Here is a 21191-nt window from a genome sequence, read left to right as displayed (position 1 = left end):
AATTCTGCCCCTTTTCTCCCTAATTGCTTCTAATAATAAAGTTAGTTCTAACTGGCCCCACTGCAACATCTGATGGTAATGAGCAATTCTTGGCAGAAGGCATTGTGACTTAAATACCTACCGTTTATCTTTCTGTTGCAGGCTACCTTCCCCTCCCCACCTCAGACAGAGGAACTTATTTGGAAGTTACTAAATGAACCTCTGTTTGCTCCCTTCATTAATTACTCTTTGCTCTTGCAAGTTAGCTTTCTCCTTTGTTAAATGGCCTAAGGAGGCCAATTAAAATGCTGCCTTGTGATTTTTATTCTGTGGCGGTTCAGCCTGTACCCAGACTTGTGATGACCTGCACAAGCCAATAGGCAGTTGGGGAATCTCAGTCATCACCAATCTGACCCCGAGGCCTGAAAACCCTTTGTTCCCCAGTCTGGAGCACTTGGGAGTAAATGACCACATGTCATGGAGAGATTTAACCAAGCGTCGGAGCCTCGGATTATCTCATCTGCTTTTCCATCTTCCTCCCGCACCTCATTCCCGCCTCAGCCTTTTCCTGTCCGTTTGCTTTTTCACCTAAAGTAGCAGGAAGAAAGAGGAAGGCATTCCTGGATTCTCAAACAAGAACTTGAATCGAATTTCACTGTAAAAACAATGTCATACATAGCGGTTAGTTGTTACTGAAATCTATAGCTCCATACTTTAGGAACGCTGTGGGTTCCGCGGGCTGACCCGGGGGACTCTGAATTCTCAATTCCCAGCAGCCAGTGTCAAAGCAGGCGTTTGAACTAGCCTGGCTCTAATTAGGAAAGTGCCTGTAGTCTCCCTCATAAAGGGAGGTGGTCCAGGTAGTTTAAACAAATCACCTCTCCAAGGGCTGAAGCTTGAAATTTCATTATTTAGATTAAGCCTCAAGTTCTTGAAATAATACTCGTCCCCATGGTATATGAAAAAAGTGTGTGTGTGTGTGTGTGTGTGTGTGTGCGCGCATGTGTGTGCATGTAAACGCTTCGGTGAGCTGGAAGTATGCCAGAATACCTGTTGACCGTAGATTTGGCGTGGAGAAAAGAGAAGGAAAGGTAGTATGATATCACACAAGACTACATGGGGACATCAACATCAGAGAAAAGGGCAGCTCGGTGACATAGTTCCAAGTAGGGACACTTTGTGGTCAAATGGGGCACTTGGTGGTCAAATGTCTCAGTTCAGATCCCAGCTCTAGCTTTACTAGCTGTATGACAATGAGCAAGCCACTTTATCCCTCAAAGTGTCATTTCTTGTTTTTGGATTACGTGGAAGGGTTATTGTGGGTGTTGTCGGTGACAGGGATGTGGTAAGGTGGCTCAGTGAGTCTCAACTCTTATTGTTTGGCAAAGAGATTAGAGGCTTTATTATCACAACTTTAGTTTCCCCAAAAGCTGGCCTCCAAACAATTCAATTTAATTTTTGTTCTCACATGAAAAGAATTTGTTTCTCTGTGATTAACAGTGAATCCTGACTGACCTCACAGAGTCACCGAGCGTGGTTAATTCTGCCCACAGTTCCCAGCGTAACACACCCGTGCATTTTGGTCAGGAGGAGAATGGAGCCCAAACCATGGGATTCTTTTGCACTTGCTTTGTCAATCAGTCTGGAAATAGACCAAAATAGAATCTTCTGGGTGCTACTTTCACTGCACCCATATCTTAAAGCAAAATAATATAAAAATCACGACCAATATTAGACATGGGTTACATGTAGTGATAATTATTACTGAAGGTAATACATTCTTGACACCACATTTCATTTTAGTTCAGTTTTGTGTTTCCCCTCCCCTTTCTTATTTATTTTATGCTGCTAGGGAATTCTGCCCTTAGAACCCATCTCTGTTTTCAAGCTGTCTGTTTTCCCTAGGCCTGGTTCACCTCACTCTCAAGTTGTCACTCGGGTCTGAGGTTTATCGGTGTGCTTGTACCTTTGCTGAGTTAGAACAGCTCACTGAGACAAAAGGCTGCTGGGTTCATTGGCATGTGTCAGAAGTTTGGCCTCTTTTTAGAGAACTAACCATTCTTAGCATTTGCTTGGCTAAAGAAGCCCTTATATACGTTTAGTGTGACCTTGGACTTAAGTTGGTCACTTGAAAACTTAGGTTCTTTGATTTTCAAATGCCATTACTCCCCCTTAAGTGTGGCCTTTAAGGAATCCCAAACTTAACTCAGAAGACTGCATGTTCCATACATTCAGTTATGGACCCTGAAAAGAAAAGTGGAAGTTAGGTATTTCCTATGAGTTTCATACAGGTATATAAAGAAATAGAAATACATAAAGCTAAAAACTGGTGATTATGAAGGTAAAGTATGATTGATGCCTGAAACACACAGATGCATTTAAAGCCATTGTAGAATGGACTGTGTGATATGAGATACTCTAAGTGTGTTTTATTCCACAGTTTCCATCTTTATTGCCAAAGCCTCTCAAGTTCTGTGTATTCGTTGATTCTGTAGGGAGTCATTCTTGTGCCCTAGAATGTGGTCTTTAATTGTTTCCATGTTTCATAACATGCCAATAAGCACATGAATTGGTCTGGGCAACCACACGGAGGGAAGAAAAGGTTTGGAAAAAGTGAAGCACTGGTAGGGAGAGTAAAATGTGTACAGCTGGGATTTCCACTCTAAAGATGTTATTTTGTGGGCAATGACAGCACATGGTTGGCAGCCTCGCTTAAAGAATTAGAGTTTCCAAGGTAGGATTTGCCAAGGTAATTCCTGGCCCAGGAAGCTCTATTATTTAGTGGGTGGTTGTCCACTTCTTTCTTTCTTCATCTGTCTGCTTTTGCTGTTTCTCTTCTGCTTGGTCTACCATCTTGAGATACACAGCACAGAGGGAACGTGTAAACTTTATGCTTGGAAAATTCTTGAGTAGCCTTGATTAGTGTTAGAAGCTGAAATGGCTTAACCAAGGTTAGAGGATATATGGCTTTCACTTGTCCTCACCTCCTCAACGTGTCCTCAGCCTGCCTTCTTGCCCTTCCCGTAGCTGAAACTCATTGTTGCTTTTATTGTCTTGCAAGTTTTATAGTGGGGATTGATACACTTATAGAGATATTATTGTGACTGTACTTAATGCTATAAATGTCAGGGATGGGGGGGTAAAAACTTGACACCCAACAAATGGGACATGATTTGAATTGTCATCCAATATGGACCACATTGATTAGTAGTGAAAATGTAGGGCTAGAAGTGAAGAATTCTATTCTTGGTTTGCAAAATATCTAAATCCCATTTTCTGTTCCCAAATAAAGAATCATGAAAACCAATTGATGTCATCCATTACTAGAGGAGATCAAATGTTTTGTGCATCATGACTTTAGTTGTATCTTAGGCCAGAGAATGGGAAAATCCCTGCTCCACTAAATTTTGTTGTTTGTGCTGATGTGTGGAGGTTAGATGCTTTCAAGGCCAAAGAGACTCGGCTGGTGTTAACTTCCTTGTGTTAACAGTTTAACGAACTTGACATTTGGCTTATGGAACACTTATGAACTAATGACTACTCACTCCTCCTTTGTCTTTCCCAGGCCTTAAATGTCACCTCAGTAAACTTCCCCTAACAGAGAGTCAAGGTGAAACAGAGACACATTCACATTTTGTTCTGTGGCTACGAGGGCAATTCTGAGCAAGAAACAGTGAAAAGAGGGATTCTGATCAAACATTTTCTTTTCTTCCTGTAAAACAAAGCTTGAGATTCTTTTCAGACTTCGAGGTCCTTTTGGGTTAAAATTTGACAGAATCCCATTGAAGATTATAAATGGCAGTGTTATTGTTTTCATTGCCGTTATCGGTTTTGGAAAGCCCAACCTTGGCCGGTGGCAGACTAATTCTTGGCCCCTCTGGTTTGTCAGGGTTCGGTAAGTTTAATGGAGAGCAAATGCTTTCCAAATGCCAGCTCTGCGTCCTTTTCCAAACAGAACTGGAAGCGCAGAAGGCCTTGAACATTTAATTTCTCAAACCGCAGCCTAAAGCGCTTCCTATCTAGAGCAACAGAGCCTGCTTTTTTCTTAAGCAACTTGAGGACCAGAAGCACAAACGTTGCCTTTGGAGTCTGCATGATGTATGGGATTGTTTTTGAAAGTGGTAGATGCTTAATGTAAATAGGACACTGGCAACAGAAAGAATGATGCTCATGTTGGCAACCTAAAAGATGTTTGGGTTCTTATCTAGCCAGTTCCACACTCTTGGTTTTCTCTTGTCAACAAACACAGTGTCAGATAAAAGGGAAAGAATCCCACCAATTGCTTGCTGTTTGTTAGCTTCCTGGATTTTCCACCTTCATTCCCCACCCCATCCCCTCTACCTAGAATGGCAGCCTACAGATGCAGGCCCAAAGCATTCCTCTTAAAAATAATTAGAGGCCTGACGGCCTGAGTAAAGAGCCAGGCTGGGAGTAGGAGATGCAGCTTTGCTCCTGATGACTTTGTGCAAAGCCTCTCTCATTCTCTGCATTCACACCTGTAGTACTTCTGTGCTAGATTAGGTCATTTCCAGGGTTTTCAGAAGTGTGAATTAATCTCTGTGTCTTCTGGTATTTCGGGTCTAGTGTACAGTTTTTCTCTGTCCAGCTGCTTCTCAGGGGTGAATAGGGCTGCAGTGGATGCTCCAAGGGCCCAACCCGTGCAGGAAGAGCTGGTATCCAAGTGCCAACCTGGCCATGACAGAGGAGCACCTTACACATTTATGCTCTGGGTATGATAAAATGCCAGAAACCTGAGACTTAAATGGCTATCAAGTTAATGGAGGAAGTCACTGGAAAAATTTAGGGCAGTTCCCTATGTCAATTTCTGGCAGCCACATCAAACAAAAGGAAATAACTTTTTATTAAATTAATAAATGGCTTGGAAAGTGTTAGAATGGCTCAATGAACTAGTAAGCAGTTTTATGACCTATAATTTGGTTTATTTAGAGAATAATATTTTTCAGTTTTATGGGTGTATATGTGAAAAGCTATTATTGCACTAGTGGTCAAATGCTTAATGTCACTCTCATTTAAAATATTCCATTGCCTCTTGATCCTCCACTGAATACTGGTCAGTAGAGATAGAATAAAAAAGGGGAAATACACAAACCAGACTATTTTGTCATTTGGGACTAAATATGGCAAAATATTAGTGGAGTGCAGAGAATGGCATTATTGCTAAAACAGAAAGAATCATTGAGATGATCTCCATGCTTATTATGGAAAATCAAGTATTAAATCTGGTCTTAAAAATTGCCAGAAGAGTTATTATATAACCTATAGAAATAAACAGTTCAGCATATAATTTTTCTGCCTACTAAGATATATTCTGATATTTATTTAAAACTTTCTTTTATTGCAGTACCACTTATTAAATGGATATTGATAAATGGATATCGACGTTTCCTTACTCCCCGAAATGACTTTAATTTGCAGCATCTGTTAGCATACTTGTTGTCCAGTTCTTACAGAAAAATCCTGACTCTTGAACAACCACTCTGGCCAAATTTAACTAGGTACAGAATTACAGTCACTGTTAGCAACAGTTATGGTGTCCCACATATCACTTATTGCCTATTCTAAGCCCTTCTTTGGCTAAGTAATCTGGCCCTGAGCAGGCTTTTCAAAGTACCATGTGGCAAATGCATTTCGTTTCAGTGATTCTAGAACCCTTTGGAGGTATTGCTCTGTTACAACTGGAATTCTGATGCTTTGCCATGCTGCTATGCTCAATAAGTCCTTGTTAAATTGAAATGAGGAGGTTTTGTTTTCAGAAAGTTTTAGGCAATTTAAAAATGAGCCAATCTAGACCACAGTTAATTGATTATAAAGTTGGCTACCACTTGTTGAGTGCCTACAAGGTGCCAGGCACTTCCACGCTGAGCCATATGGGAGTAAAAATGGCCTAGAACAAGAGCATTTCCCCAAAGCAAGGTCGACAGACCTACTGGACCAACATTTCCCAGATATTTGCAATGAGAAAATTTTCTTTTGAATACATTTAAATATGTTTTGTCATTCCATTGACTTTCTCTTAAAAGTCATGAAAAAGGTAAAATAAATTAAATCCATAGCATACATTTAGCAATAATCAACTGTTCTATCCATCACTTATAGAAAAATGAAAGTTCTGCATAAGGAGGTTTTATGATAATAAAAAGAAATTCCTTCCCTTTCCCCCAAATTCAGCCAAAACTCTGAATTGTCTCGTTCAGTTGAGGCCTCAAATGAAGTCACTGGGCAATGTTTCTGAGCCACAGCCTGGGTAACAGGTTCTGCTGTTCTCGCTGGAGTCTGCCTAACACATTCTCACAACAGACTGGGGCCCAAGTAGATTTAAGGGAGTTACCTGAAATCTCACAACTACCTGTTTGAAGAACCAGGAAGTCTAAACACACCTTCAAACTTGGTCTATAAGGCTGATGGATTGGGGCAGGAACTTGTCTTGTCCCTTTCACCGTGGTGTTCCCACAGCTGCTAACACTTTGCCTTGCACCTAAAAAATTCTAAATCAATATCCTGAGATTAATAACATGTTCCCATTTTTCATATTTAAAATGATTTAGGTAATTTATAACAACAACCAAACGAAAACATAATCCAGAACGTAATCTAACTGATAATAATAGCCAGTGCGTGTTGAATGCCTGTTTGTGCCAGCCATTGGGGTAAATGTTATAGGTGCATTATGCATCATTTTCAACCCCTACAATAGCCCTGGAGTTTGGTATTGTTCCCATTTTACAGATGAGGCACCTGGGCTTTGATCCTGGAAGCAGAAAAGCAGCTTTCTGGGCATCCAGTGAGACTCTGCCTGACCTTCCATGAGTCAATTCTGAAGGCCACTTGTCACTTCAAAATCAGATAGAAAAGGGCAAAAGTCAGTATTTGTATGCAGTAGCTCCTGCTTTCTGTTTCTTATATACTCGAAGGGAGCCACCTTTATTCCGCATCTCACATTCAGCTTCTATGTGTGAAGCCTAACAAACAGTAATTCTCTCTAGAAATAACTTACAAGATTTTCTCTCAGGAAAAAAAGGGTGGGGAAAGGACTGTTGTCAAAGTAAAACATTTCAAGAGAGGAAAAAGGAGCTAGTTCATTTGCATTAGCTAATTAGGAAAAAATTATTTCTATTGTTCTTTTTTTTTCCCCCTTCTTGCTACACTCCATGTTTGTTCTCTAATGTTGAAATCAGAAATTACATGTTTAGTGTATAGGTAAAAATGAAAGGTTTAAAATGCTATTTGTCAGTAAATCTAAGCTCTTAAATTCAGCCCTCCAAAATCAGATGAAACCTGTGCAGGCTGCTCAGAGAATGAGGTTGAAAAGGAAGTGCTGAGGTGCTTACTAGCACGGGGGAAGCTGTACGCTGTAGCTGCTCAGATAAGCTCAGGGAAAGCTTCTAATCCCACTGCTGAGACCACATGTGTGCATTTTCCACATACATTTGGGTATTTATTTTTCATAAGATTCCTTTGAGTAATATTTCCTGAGAGAGAATGATAGTGTTTAAATATATTTGCTTAAAAAAAATGCTCCTGATTTTCGCAATTGAGTTTGAAACATTTGGGGGGAAGGGGTAAAAAAATAAGATTAAAGTGCATTATTTAAATTGAATTCAAAAGCAACTTTTTAATGCTTCTCTTGGCTAGAAATTTCCACAGCATTTTGTCTTTATGGTAATGTTTTGTGACATGTTTTTCTACAGGGGTCAGAGTCTAAGCCAATAATAGGTGCAGTTTCAAACTTACTACTTGAAGTGCAAGAATAATTTGTACAATTTTACTTTTTTCTGCATTTTATGGATGGAGCAGATTTGTAGATAAGAGTCATTAAATAATGGAGTGATTTTTCCAAAAGTTACATAAAAGCTGGCTTCCAGTTTTTTCCTTCCTCTCCTTTGTTTTACCTCACTAAAAGGTCTGAGTATAACCAATTCTCAGTTTTGCATACAATTATATTGAATTTGGTTCAGTGCATTGAACTGACCTTATAGATCATTTTGTTGCATTAACATGCTTTTCTTGTGCACATCACAGTGATATTTGTCCTCGTGGGATTTGATCAGTTGGTTTTGAATTGAAAGGGTTACCGTCCAGCTGAAACTCTTAAATAATGAATTTAAGTTTCTCTCTTGTTTCTTTAACTCAATGCATTGCTGGCATCTTCTTCAATATTACAATAGGGGGCATCCAAAGTTGCTTTTGTCCTCCACAGTGAGACATCAACTTGACACCTATTTCATGGTTTAAAACAAAGTCTTTGGCCTAATTTTCAAGATTTTTTTTTCCCAGCAGAATCATGGTTACTTAAGTCATTTTGGTTCTATTCAGGTGGCAGCCTTTGCCAAGTATGTCCCATACAACCAGGGTTTTGGTCAGAGAACATATAGAGGTGCTCACCCAGGTTATGCTACATCAATATTGTCCTTAAAGAGTTCTCTCTACCAGGCCAGGTGTGGTGGCTCACGCCTGTAATCCTGGCACTCTGGGAGGCCAAGGCAGGAGGATCGCTTGAGGTCAGGAGTTGGAGACCAGCCTGAGCAAGAGCGAGACTCCGTCTCTACTAAAAATAGAAAGAAATTAACCAGACAACTGGAAAAAAAAAAATAGAAAAAATTAGCCAGGTGTGGTGGCTACTCGGGAGGCTGAGACAGGAGGATGCCTTGAGCCCAGGAGTTTGAGGTTGCTGTGGGCTAGGTTGACGCCACAACACTCTAGCCCAGGCGACAGAGTAAGACTCTGTCTCAAAAAAATAAAATTAAAAAGAATTCTCTCTTCCTTGTGTTGTTTTCTCTTTTCATTAGAGCAAATGATAGAAATATAAATCACAGAAGAATATTCTGTGCATCTAGGAAACATGCAAAGTATTTTTTTTAAATCCTCTTAAGATAAATTTTTCATCTTACTGTGAACCACTTTTGTTTGGTTTTCATCAAAAAGATATTTGTGTGGTCTCAAAGTTGAAATAAAGGCACAGGGATTAAACCTTGTGAATTCAGTATCTGGCTTACTGTATAACTGTAAAATGCTTTTTTCCCCTTGTCTAGAAAATTGTGTAGAGAATAAACCTCTCTCTTTTAGAAGGTCCAGTATCTATATAGAAAAAGCCTGAGTCCTCAGAGGAGCAGATGCTATCTCTGTGAAACAGAAAATTACAATGTTATTCATAGAATGCTACTAATATTTATATTAAACATAAAAGCAAATAATTATCTAATAATTCTGTTCAGTGGACCAAAAAATTGTAGTGTCTACAATAATAATGCCTATTGACTTTGTTTAAATCCAAAGATTGTGACTTTCAGCTCTTTCTTTTTCAAGTAAAAGGGGTACTTCCTAATATAAAATACTACTAGAAGCTTTCTTTACCTAAAAAATGTGTTTCAGTTGTTTTCCATTGAGAATTACTCCCCATTTTTTTTGGCTGGGTGGGGTGGCTCACACCCATAATCCTAGCACTTTTGGAGGCTAAGGCAGGAGGATTGCTTGAACTCAGGCATTCGAGGCCAGCCTGAGCAAGAGAAAGACTCCATCTCTACAAAAATAGAAAAATTAGCCAGGTGTGGTGGCACACACCTGTAGTCCCAGCTACTTGGGAAGCTGAGGCAGGACGATTGCTTGAGCCCAGGAGTTTGAGGTTGCAGTGAGCTAAGATGATGCCACTGTACTCTAGCTGGGGCAACAGAGCGAGACTCTGTCTCAAAAAAAAAAAAAAAAAAAATTACTCCCCATTTTTACAAATTTGAGATGAAAAGGGTAAATATATTCTGATGTATGGTCTTACTACAAAATATAGTGCTTTTGTCATTTTTTATTATACTTTTTAATGCCCAATGGACACATTCAGTAAATTTTGAGGCTTATTGCAGACTTGGAATTATTTTTTGTTGTGTATTAAACTAATTGGGTTGAATACTTTTTGTGTGTTTCTGTTCTAGTCCACATAGAAATTATAGATTATTCATCTCAAATGAATGAGTTTTAAATTATTTAAACTTTGTACTGCCAGCGTGTGACCTCTGAGACTGTTTTTAAAGATCAGGCAGCTCTTTTTCCCCTAGACGTTACAGGTTTAAGTTGCTTTGGATACAAATAACATTTATCTTGTATTCAAAAAAAAAAAAAGCTTCTCTTATTATACTTTGATAGATTTTCTAATTATTTCTACTTTTCTTTAAACAAGCATATTTGGAAATTTTGATAGCTCAAGATGAAATAGCTTAAACAATTTAAATCTTGTTAGATTAACACTAACTATCTTACCATGTATTTTAAATTCCTAAGTGTAATCTCCTGATGCAATTCATAACATCTATCCCAGAACAAATTTGTATTTTCTTTTCAAGTCCTCTGAAATTTCAAATACCTCTCTCTTTATTTTACTGAGCAACAATCTGCAACTTATTTTTCTCCAGGAAAATTGAATCGGTTACTGCTTAGTATTCCTACCAGTTTGAAAAATGTGGTTTATATTGGCATCAGAGCAGTAATTTGCATATATTGGGATAACAAAAATGCATGCCAGAAAAAGATCAACATAAAATGAAATGCAGAAAAGCTGTTTTCCTTCAACAGCAACTCAAAGTAAAGTTAATAGAGAAGTTGATGAACATCTGCCCTGAATGTGTCACTTGTTACTTGTAGGTGAAGTGTGACCAGTATTGGCCCAGCAGAGGCACAGAAACCCATGGACTGGTCCAAGTGACGCTGCTAGATACTGTGGAGCTGGCCACATATTGTGTTCGAACATTTGCACTTTACAAGGTTTGCTTTTTATTTTTTTTCCTTCCCCTTCCCCTCTCCATTATTTAAAGAAAGCTTCTTTTGAGAAATCAGATCTTTTAAGGCTTGACTTAAATCTTGATCCATCTGGCAAGAGTGAAGAATGAAATAATTCTTCCATTATCTCTCAGCAATTTTTCTTCTTGTCTGGCGATTTATCAGTAAATATAAAACTCTTTCTCTGAACGAAAGTTTCAACGAATGAAGAATAGATGAAGAAGAACTAGTTCTTCCTGTAAAATATAACAGGAGTGCTCCTCATAGTTAAACTTGAAAAATGTAATGCTTCTCACCTAAGAATTTCATCTTCCTGAGCAAATATTTGTCCTTTACGAACAGCTTGGGGTTTATATCTCCAAAGAGTGTGTATTCCCAATGGATGTAGGGTGGGAGGAAGGAATTAAGATAGCACATTTTAGTGTTCCCTCTTCCATGTTATTCATCATTACCACCTGAGGCTGGGAAAATGGAATTTCAGCCAATGTTCCTATTTCACAGAATGGTTCAAGTGAGAAGAGAGAAGTGAGACAATTCCAGTTCACCGCCTGGCCTGATCACGGTGTTCCAGAACACCCTACACCTTTTCTAGCTTTCTTACGGAGAGTCAAAACCTGTAACCCTCCTGATGCGGGTCCAATGGTTGTGCACTGCAGGTAAGGACCACCGAGAGCGTTTGTTTTACTTGTAGTCGGAATGTTTTCTAGGAAATGGAAAGCTAAATTGTTTTTCGTTCTCTTTGCTACATGTTTATACTCTGAGGTAGTAAATGCATTCATAAGTAATACTTTTGGTCAAATGAAGCCTCTCTTATGCTAACATCAGTAGGAAGGATTTGATATAAATGCATATTCCCACCGAAAATAGTAGGCAACTATGGCCCATTGCTGTTTTTCCTTTGGGGTGAAGATAAATAAATAGATAAACACAAAATAAAGTGTGCACATGGCCATAAATGTATAAAATGGAAAAGAATAAAGAATTAACCTTGTAATTAGGGTCAAGTTTTGCCTCATGTGGAGGGATATTCTAAAAACTTATTTATATGAATTGTTTGGTTCTTGCAGGCTGGACTGATACAACCTTTTTACTATTTATAAAAAAATATTACTGAACAAAACAATATAATCACCCTACCCCTCAGGGAGAATGTCTTATTGCTTAAAGATGCCTTGTCCCCTTTGTAATGTCAAGTCACATATAAAAAATACACTAATTTGATTTTTAAAAATTTATTTAACAAAATCTATACAAAGACCTATAATTTTGAGGAAGTTATTTTATGTACTCAGAGCTAATGAGTCCATACTTCTCTTTAAAAGTGTAATTTACATTTTTTACTTAATTCTGACTAACATCTTTCATATCACCACTCAGATTCTACTGTATATAAATGTTTATACATTTTTAATATTAAACTGATTTCTTCCAGTTGCCTTGAGTTCTTCTCAAGTATCATTATTAACAGACTATTCAAGCTATCTAGTCAGATTCCATTTATTACTATATAAATGTGTAGTTATAACTTCATAACAGTTCTTCATAACCCAAGTAATTCATACATGAGAAAATATGGCTCCTTCCATAGATAAGTAAAATTGAAGTGTGGAAGTTTATAAAAAAGACAAGAAATCATCTATCACAAACCATCAAATCACAAACCACTTCTATCATGATTTAATAGCATAACTCTCTTTCATACCACATACTGCACCATAGCATAATGCAATAGACCCTAGAAAGGGGGCTATTTTTTGCAAAAGGATGGAGACAATGGATAGATCAGAATAAAAGCAATAAATTCACCCGGCCAGCACATGCTACAGTAGTAATTATTAAACAATGGCCTAGCAAATTCCAAACAAAATAAAGTTTCTCTTCTCTAGCAAATGTTTTCCCTGATAAAACCCAATAATAACATTACCTTGTATTTATATGGAATATTTTACTAATTCTGAAACACTCCCGATGCTTTGTTCAATGTGATGTTTATAACAACAGTATGTCAAGTCAAGAGAAGTGCAAGTGAGAGGCTACAGTGGTTCAAGTTCTGATAGCTAAGAAGGTGGTGGTATAATTGGCCTCATACCATGTTATCTAGTTCTTACATCCCTATATCCAGGACAGGGGCTTTTGAAGACTGGCCACTTGCAGTTTACTGCATAATTGTGAAACACTAGAAATTATTTCTTTTACTTTAAGCAAGTGCCTTTGTGTTCATGAAAGCAAATTTCTGTTTATCCTTCCTGATGATGTAAAGATCAGGCCCAAGTTTGACCAGACTGTATACCCTATTATACACACTTCTTTGCATGCTTCAAAGAGCCAATGTACCTGGTAATATGGTGCACCTTTAGCTTGGAGAGAGTTGAACTTGATTATAAAAACCACACTTGAAACACACAAAGTGTTTTCAGATAAAGTTTGGCCAAAGGATAGAGGAACAGGAAATTTGGACTCACAAAGGAAATGTTGCTCTTATATGCTTAATGGCAAAAATACGGTACACACACACACACACACACACACAATTATAATTTAAAATAATAGGAACTTAAATTAGGGAAACATAACTTGGGAGTTTTCATTGAAAAAATAGCATTATGGTATTTGCACTGCATTTTAAAATACCACATCTTCCCTCTCTCAAAATATGCTATTGTAAATTAAAGTGGAGGCCCTGGAAAACTAAGATAGATAGATGAATAGATAGATAATTTTACAATTGCAGTTCTCCCTCTCTAGATCATAAGTGAAGTATAGGCTTTATGCACTATGAGGCATCCAAAAAAGTTTACAAGCAAGCAGGGGAGATAAGGCAGATAACTATTATGCCATATTTTGAAAAAACATATAACACATACATACCCATGTTGTGTTAAGCCACTGAGAGATATAGGCTACTCAGGAGAAATAAGGAAACAAAGATGAATGTGCAGAGCTAATAGCTGCTGACATTTGGAAGTGCCGTGCCCAAGGCTCTGGAGAAGCTCTGTACTGAAACAAACAACAGAAGAGTAGGTATATTGGTGGACAAAAGTTGTTAACTACTTCAAAACCATGCAGAAAAGATACAGCATAAACTGAGCTCTGTCAAATAATTACTTACTCGTAAGTAAGTTCATGTGCCTGGTAAGAAATATTGGCCCCTTTATGTAGGAGAGGCAATGTCAACGTTGTCAACATCCAAACCATTATAAATCCTTGACTTAAATACAAGTATGTTAAAACTTGCCGGCATAACTTTTTGTGACAGAGCAGCAGATTAAAGTCATTCTAGATGATAGTTACTTGTGTGGCATCCCAGAAATGCTAGTTTAGAAACCATTTCTAAGCAGGAAGGAACTATGTAAAAAGCCACAATAGCCAAGTCACAAAGGGAGACTGATCGCAGTTAGCCATGATCATGTTGCAAATAATCACAGAAAATACTCTGGAATGCAAATACTATATTTAGTGTTGTGATTTCTCTATGATGAATCTGAACTTTTTCTCTCTAATAAAGTAGTAGTGACAAATCAAAGTAAATCCAAACCTGCTGCCAAGTAGCTTCTATGAGAATGGAAAAGTTTTTAAGATAAGTCAGGTAGTAGCCCCCAAATCCAAATAGAGGGAAACACGTCAGAAAAAGAAAATCATGCTCCTCCAATGTTCCTGTCTAGTAATAAATGTGGTAAGACTAAAATGAGCCATTAAAGAAATTCCAATAATCAATAATAAGAAGGAGTTACAGGGTTAGCCTAGTGCAGTAAACATAGATAAGACCTTGGAGGGCCAAGGAGAAGGATAGGGCCTACCATGTTCCTAAAAGGAAGGATGTCCAGTTCAACAGGCGAAGAAGGAAAGACCAGCTGTAGCTGTCAATCGCTTCATACAGAGTCTGTAAGCACGACCTTGAGAGTTCACACTTTGGAGAGAGAAACTCCCTGGGTAAAACATCAGCTCATTTACTTACTGGCTGTATTACTTTAAGCAAATTAGTTAATCTATTTCTTCACCTGTAAAATGGGATAACACTATTCATAGCAATGAGAATTTTATAAAAATTAAATGAAATGATACACATAAAGCACCTAGAACAGTGCATTATGCAATGTTAAATTATGAGTAATTATTATTGAGTGACTTTTAAGAGCTATGTGTATATTTAGAACTCCAAGGAGAAAAATTCAACATGAACATAGATATCATCCATATGATCTCAGCCATCCATTTTATTAAATAAACAGATGTTTATAAATATCCAAACAGTTAATTGAATAAATTTTTTTTAATTTACATATTTTCCATCATGGTAATTCCATCAGACTTTTCTCAGTGACAGAGAATATTTTAATACTGTCAATTGGATAGAATCATTTACAATAATAAATCTGTTTTTATAAAGACCTGAAAAACTTTTGAACTCTTAAAATGATACTGTTAAGGATCCATGGAACTTAATGCTGTGGTTCTTGATGCCTTCAAGATAAAGTCTGTACTTCTTACCGTTGTGTTCATGGCCCTTTATAATCCAGGCTGCTCTCACCCTTCACACTTCATTGGTCACTCTTTTGGCATCTACCGCTGGCTACACATTCCAAGTGCCTTCATCTCTGTTTCCCAGCACACACTATTTCTGAGTCGCTTTTTCTACTATTTTACCTTTCATGTCTTTCGTCCACTCCATGATGAAATATAGATATAGCTCCCTGGTTTTTAGCCATAATAATGATTAAAGATAGTTGAACCTTATTCAACATCAAATAATCTTTCTTGTCAACTGGAGAGGCCCTATTCTAAGTGCTTTACATGTGTTATTGCTTTTTTTTCCCAGTGGTCTTCACAAGTAGGAACCTCATTCTCCCATTTCACAGAAGAAAAAACAGAGGCCAGGAAAAATCAAGTTACTTGCTTGAGCTCATACTACTAGCAGTGGTAAAGCTATTATATGGCCACAGATTGCCTGGTCTTGTAGACCAAGCAAATTCTACAGTCTTTAGGTCACTTGGTGGATTTCAGCTTCCCCTTCTGCTGCCCACTGAGAGAGCATTTCACTGTCAAGCCTTCCCTGATGACCTGGTCAGAATGAGCCACTCCTTCCTTTCTGATTCCACAGCATGTTGCCATATTCTAGCCTTTCATTCACTCTTTCTAAACCAAAGGCAATTGCTAACATGTGAGTCTCTTCTATCCTTTAATCATTTTAACATAAATAATCATAATAGCTACCAATTACTGAGCCATTACTATTTTCCAAGTATTACTAAGCACTTAGGATATAGTCATTTGATCCACAAAACAATATATTTTACTTGTGAAGAGAATTAATCACAGAGAGGTCATAGGTGATTTGTTCAAGGCCATACAGGACATAAATTTAGGCCAGATTGCAAAGTCCTTGGCCTGTTTGACTCTTCCAGTTGCAGAGACCACCTAGTTCCTTACATTTATCTCCTCACTACATATTAGCTGAGTAAATGGTTGTCAGATAGATGTTTCCCATTACCTCTTCACTGCATAGATATCTATGCAGTACATGAGTAGAGACATGCAAAAAAATTTTTATTATATTTATAAAATTTTTTTGAAAGAGGCTAAGGAAGAGAATTTTCAAGTTATTTATTAAGCTTAGATTTTCTTAGAGGTCATGCATTACATTTTCCTATATTATTTTAGTCTTCCTCTTGGAAAATAAAACTTTGTTTCCCTTTTTCCCTTTTCAACCCTATTCTTTATGTTGTTTTATAGAAGAATCTATGGCTTGTATTCTAACCCACATATTCTATAAAGTCTATATTCTAGTGCCAAAAAGACATGACAACTGGTTTAATCTAAGTATTTGCATCTTGTTAGGAATGAATAAATTGGGATAAAGCTATAATTTCAGTGAATCAATTATAAAACCTTGCCCCATTACTAACTCTTGAGTCACATTAACCCCTTTAAAAGACAAAGGGAATACTTTTTCTTCATAAGAGAAATCTATTCATTTATGAATAAATATGAAATGGGGATAGATCAAGACCCCTGAATCTGTCTTCTAAATAAAACCAAACCAAAGCATAAAATAGACCTCCTGAGGATCACTTAAATCTGTCACATTATGGAATCAAACCAGTCTTCAAAACTGGAAAGAACAGGAACTTCATGCCAGATGTAGATCAGTAATGACCTAGAAGCATCAATAGGCTACTAAAGGTGGCCCAAGAAAAATCTGATGGCAATTTGTGGTTGGAAAGATTCCTAAGTTTCAGTCTTTATAATACTTTTTGACTTTTCATATGAAAGCACAACCAAGAAACTACTTAAGGTCATATTTATAACATAACCATGTATCCCTAAGACTAACCCAATAATAAGGAAAATAGCTTTTTTAAAGTCAAAAGATTTTGGAAAACATTGCATATGAGCATAAAAATAAACGACCTTGCTTGTGGGCACACTTATAACTTTGACTCAAACTGTACAAAAGCAATTCATGTAACAAAAACATTTGTACCCCTGTAATACTCAGAAATAAAAAAAAATCTAATGGTAAAAAATTAATTTAAAAAGTCAGAAGATTTTGGAAAACATTGCATATGAACATAAAAATAAGAGAACTTGTGCTCCAAAAACACTGCAAGTGCTGCAGAAAATTGTTTAATGCATTTTTAACCATTCATTCTAAATTCCATCTTTTATTCCTCCCAGTGTTTCATTCAAATGTCTCTTCAGATCAAAGACCACAAGTATTGCCAAAGCACGATAGTTTTGAGATGCTGACAAGTGTGAACCATAGACCCATATTTTTTTTAAACCTGGGATTTATTTTCATGTGTAAATTAAGTAATAGGAGATGCTAGTCTTCTGTAGATGAAAGACTGGATTGTTAAAAATGCCAACATAAGAATATGTGTGGAATATACAAATTATGTCCTTATTTATGGAAACATTTTAAGGTGGGGAGAAATAATTATACCATGTGGAACCTATTATGCCAGGTTCTGTTCTTATATACCAATAATTCTGCATGAAAAGCAAATGCTTACTTTATGAAACAGCATGGTGATATGAAATGGAAGGCTAGGTCTTCAATATTTTGATAGCATAATCCTATACGAGAAAAATATCTTACTTCCACTAAAATAGTTTGAAAGTAACAGAACCAAAAGAAAAGCATTTGAAAAGAATTGCAGAGTGGCCTCAACAGATGTAAAGTGTGAAATTTAAAATGGAGAAGGTATTTGGGGTACTAGGAGGTGCACTCTGGCTACCTGATAAAATGGAGAATTTATTTAAAAAGAAGCATTGTAGATATAAAGGCAATAGAGGAAAGGTAAGGCCAATAGTATAAGAAACTATCTAACTTCAGTCATTTATCAGTTTTATATGTCATTGAAGATCCCTTCAAGGGCAACTGAGAAAATATCAGCATCTCATTTCGATTCCATGCCCAAGAATAGCAACCAACTCACTTTTGTGTAGGATTGTGACCATTTGCAGAGCATCTCCCCATCATTTATTTGGTGTAAGGTTTTTGATAAGAGTGGAAGATGTGCATTGTTACTACCCTTACTCTTCAGATAAGGAAATTGAGATTCTGAAAAATTAATTGATTCACTGAAGACCACATATCTAAATAGTAAGTAGAGTCTGGATAAGAACCCATGCTTTCTGATTCAAGGTCATTGTGTATACCATACTGCCATTTTCTTTATTCATTTTTATTTTTATTTATTTATCTTTTTTATTTGTATGGATTTAAGGCATACAAGTGAAGTTTTGTTACATGGATATATCCCATAGTGGTGAAGTCTGGGCTTTTAGTGTAGCCATCACCTGAATAATGTACCTTATACCCATTAAGCAATTTCTCTTCCTCCACCCCATCCCACCCTCCCTCCCTTCCGAGTCTCCAATGTCTATTATCTGACACTCCATGTCCATGTGTACATATTATTTAGCTCCCACTTATAAGTGAGAACCTGCAGTATTTGACTTTCTGTTTCCAAGTTATTTCACTTTAGATAATGGCCTCCAGTTCCATCCATGTTACTACAAAAACATGATTTCATTCTTGTGTATGGCTGAGTAGTATTCCAGTATGTGAGTGTTTGTGTGTGTGTATATGTAGACACACACATTTTCTTTATCTAACCATATGTTAATGGACACTTAGGCTGATTGCATATTTTTGCTAATGGGAATAATGCTATGAAAAACATGAGTGCAGGTATGTTTTTGATATAATGATTTCATTTCCTTTGGGTAGATACCCAATAGTGGGATTGCTGGATTGAAATGGTAGATCTATTTTTAGTTCTTTGAGAAATCTCCATACTGTTTTCCATAGAGGCTGTACTAATTTACATTCCTACCAACAGAGTATAAGCATTCCCTTTTCTCCACATCCTTGCCAAAATCTGTTATTGTTTGACTTTTTAATAGTGGCCGTTCTGACTAGTGTAAAATGGTGTCTCATTGTGGTTTTAATTTCATTTCTCTGATGATTAGTGATGTTGAGCATTTTTTCATATGCTTGTTTGCCATTTGTATGTCTTCTTTTCAAAATTGTCTGTTCATGTCCTTGGCACACTTTTTAATGGAGTTACTTGGGTTTTTTGTTGTTGTTGAGTTATTTGAGTTCCTTGTAGATTCTGGATGTTAGTCCTTTGTTGGATGTATAGTTTGCAAATATTTTCTCCCCTTCTGCAGGTTTTTTGTTCACTGTGTTTATTATTTATTTTTCTGTGCAGAAGCTTTTCAGTTTAATTGAGACCCTTTTGTTTATTTTTGCTTTTCTTGCATTTGCTTTTGAGGTCTTAGTAATGAATTCTTTGCCTAGGCCAATGTCCAGAAGAACTTTTTCTAGGTTTCCTTCCAGTATTTCAATAGTTTCAGGTCTTACATTTAATTCTTTAATCCATCTTGAGTTATTTTTTTATATGGTGAGAGATAGGGGTCTAGTTTCATTCTTCTACATATGGCTATCCGATTTCCCAGCACCACTTATTGAATAGGATATCCTTTCCCCCGTATATGTATTAATATTTGTCAACTTTGTCAAGATCAGTTCACTGTAGGTATATGGCTTTCTTTCTGGGTTCTCTATTCTGTTGCATTATCTATGAGTCTATTTTTATCCCATTACTATGCTCTTTTGGTTATTATAGCTTTGTAGTATAAATTGAAGTCAGGGAATATGATACCTCCAGCTTTGTTCTTTTTGTTTTGCATTGCTTTGGCTATTTGAGGTCTTTTTTGTTTCCACATGAATTTTGGGTTGTTTTTTTTTTTTCTAATTCTGTGAAAAATGACATTGGTATTTTGATACGAATTGCATTGAACCTATAGAATGCTTTGGGAAGTGTGGTCATTTTTATAATATTGATTCTTTCAGTCCATGGGCATAGGATGTTTTTCCATTTGTTTGCATCATTTACAATTTCTTTCATTTGCATTTTGTAGTTTTTCTTGTAGAGATCTTCACCTCCTTGGTTAAATATATTTCTAGGTATTTTATTATGTTGGTTTTGTTGTTGTTGTTGTTGTAGCTATTATAAATGGGATTGACTTCTTGGTTTGTTTCTCAGCTTGTTATTGATACATAAAAATGTTCCTGATCTTTGTACATTGACTTTGCATCCTGAAACTTTACTGAATTCATTTATCAAGTCTTCAAGGTTTTCTAGGAATAAGATCATATCATCAACAAACAGAAATAATTTGACTTCCTCTTTTCCAATTTGGATGCTTCTCTTTCTCTTCCCTGATTACTCTGGCTAGGACTCCCAATACTTTGTTGAATAGGAGTGACAAAAGTTGGCCTCTTTGCCTTGTTCTAGCTCTTAGGAGGAATGCTTTCAACTTTTCTCCATTCAGTGTGATGTTGGCTATAGGTTTGTCATATATGACTTCTATTATTTTGAGATATGTTCTTTCTATGTCTAGTTTGTTGAGGGTTATTAGCATGAAGGGATGCTGAATTTTATTGAATGTTTTTTCTGCATCTATTGAGATCATCATATGCTTTTTGTTTTTAATTCTGTTTATGTGGTGAGTCACATTTATTGACTTGCATATGTTGAATCATCCATGCATCCCTGGAATATAAACCCACTTGATCATGGTGTATTATCTTTTTGATGTGCTGTTGGATTCGGTTTGCTAGTATTTTTTGAGGATTTTTGTATCTGTGTTCATCAAGGATATTGGTGTGTAGTTTTCTTTTTTTGTTGTGTCCTTGTCTGGCTTTATTATCAGGGTAATGCTGGCCTCAAAGAATGAGTTAGGGAGGATTCTAACCTCCTTCTCAATTTCTTAGAAGAAGTTTCAGGAGGATTGGTACCAGTTCTTTGTACAATTGGTAGAATTCAGTTGTGAATCCATTTGGTCCTGGGTTTCTTGGGGTATTTTTTATTACTCATTCAATCTCACTGCTCATTATTGATCTGTCCAAGATTTCT

At 36.9% G+C, this 21191-nt stretch overlaps 1 protein-coding gene across 5 annotated transcripts in view; it reads left to right on the top strand.

Moving 5' to 3' along the window:
• PTPRD (protein tyrosine phosphatase receptor type D) overlaps nt 1-21191 on the top strand; it is a 493549-nt gene that overhangs the window by 430966 nt on the left and 41392 nt on the right. For all 5 annotated transcript variants that reach the window (XM_069476476.1, XM_069476475.1, XM_069476474.1 and 2 more), the window contains 2 exons: nt 10627-10746; nt 11263-11417. In XM_069476476.1, the coding sequence (XP_069332577.1) occupies nt 10627-10746; nt 11263-11417 (275 nt within the window). The remainder of the gene's footprint in view (nt 1-10626; nt 10747-11262; nt 11418-21191) is intronic.

This window comes from Eulemur rufifrons, chromosome 7, assembly GCF_041146395.1.
Source record: "Eulemur rufifrons isolate Redbay chromosome 7, OSU_ERuf_1, whole genome shotgun sequence".
Lineage (NCBI taxonomy): Eukaryota > Metazoa > Chordata > Mammalia > Primates > Lemuridae > Eulemur > Eulemur rufifrons.
Note: the sequence above shows the minus strand (reverse complement) of the source record. Positions and strands in the feature narration are given on the sequence as shown.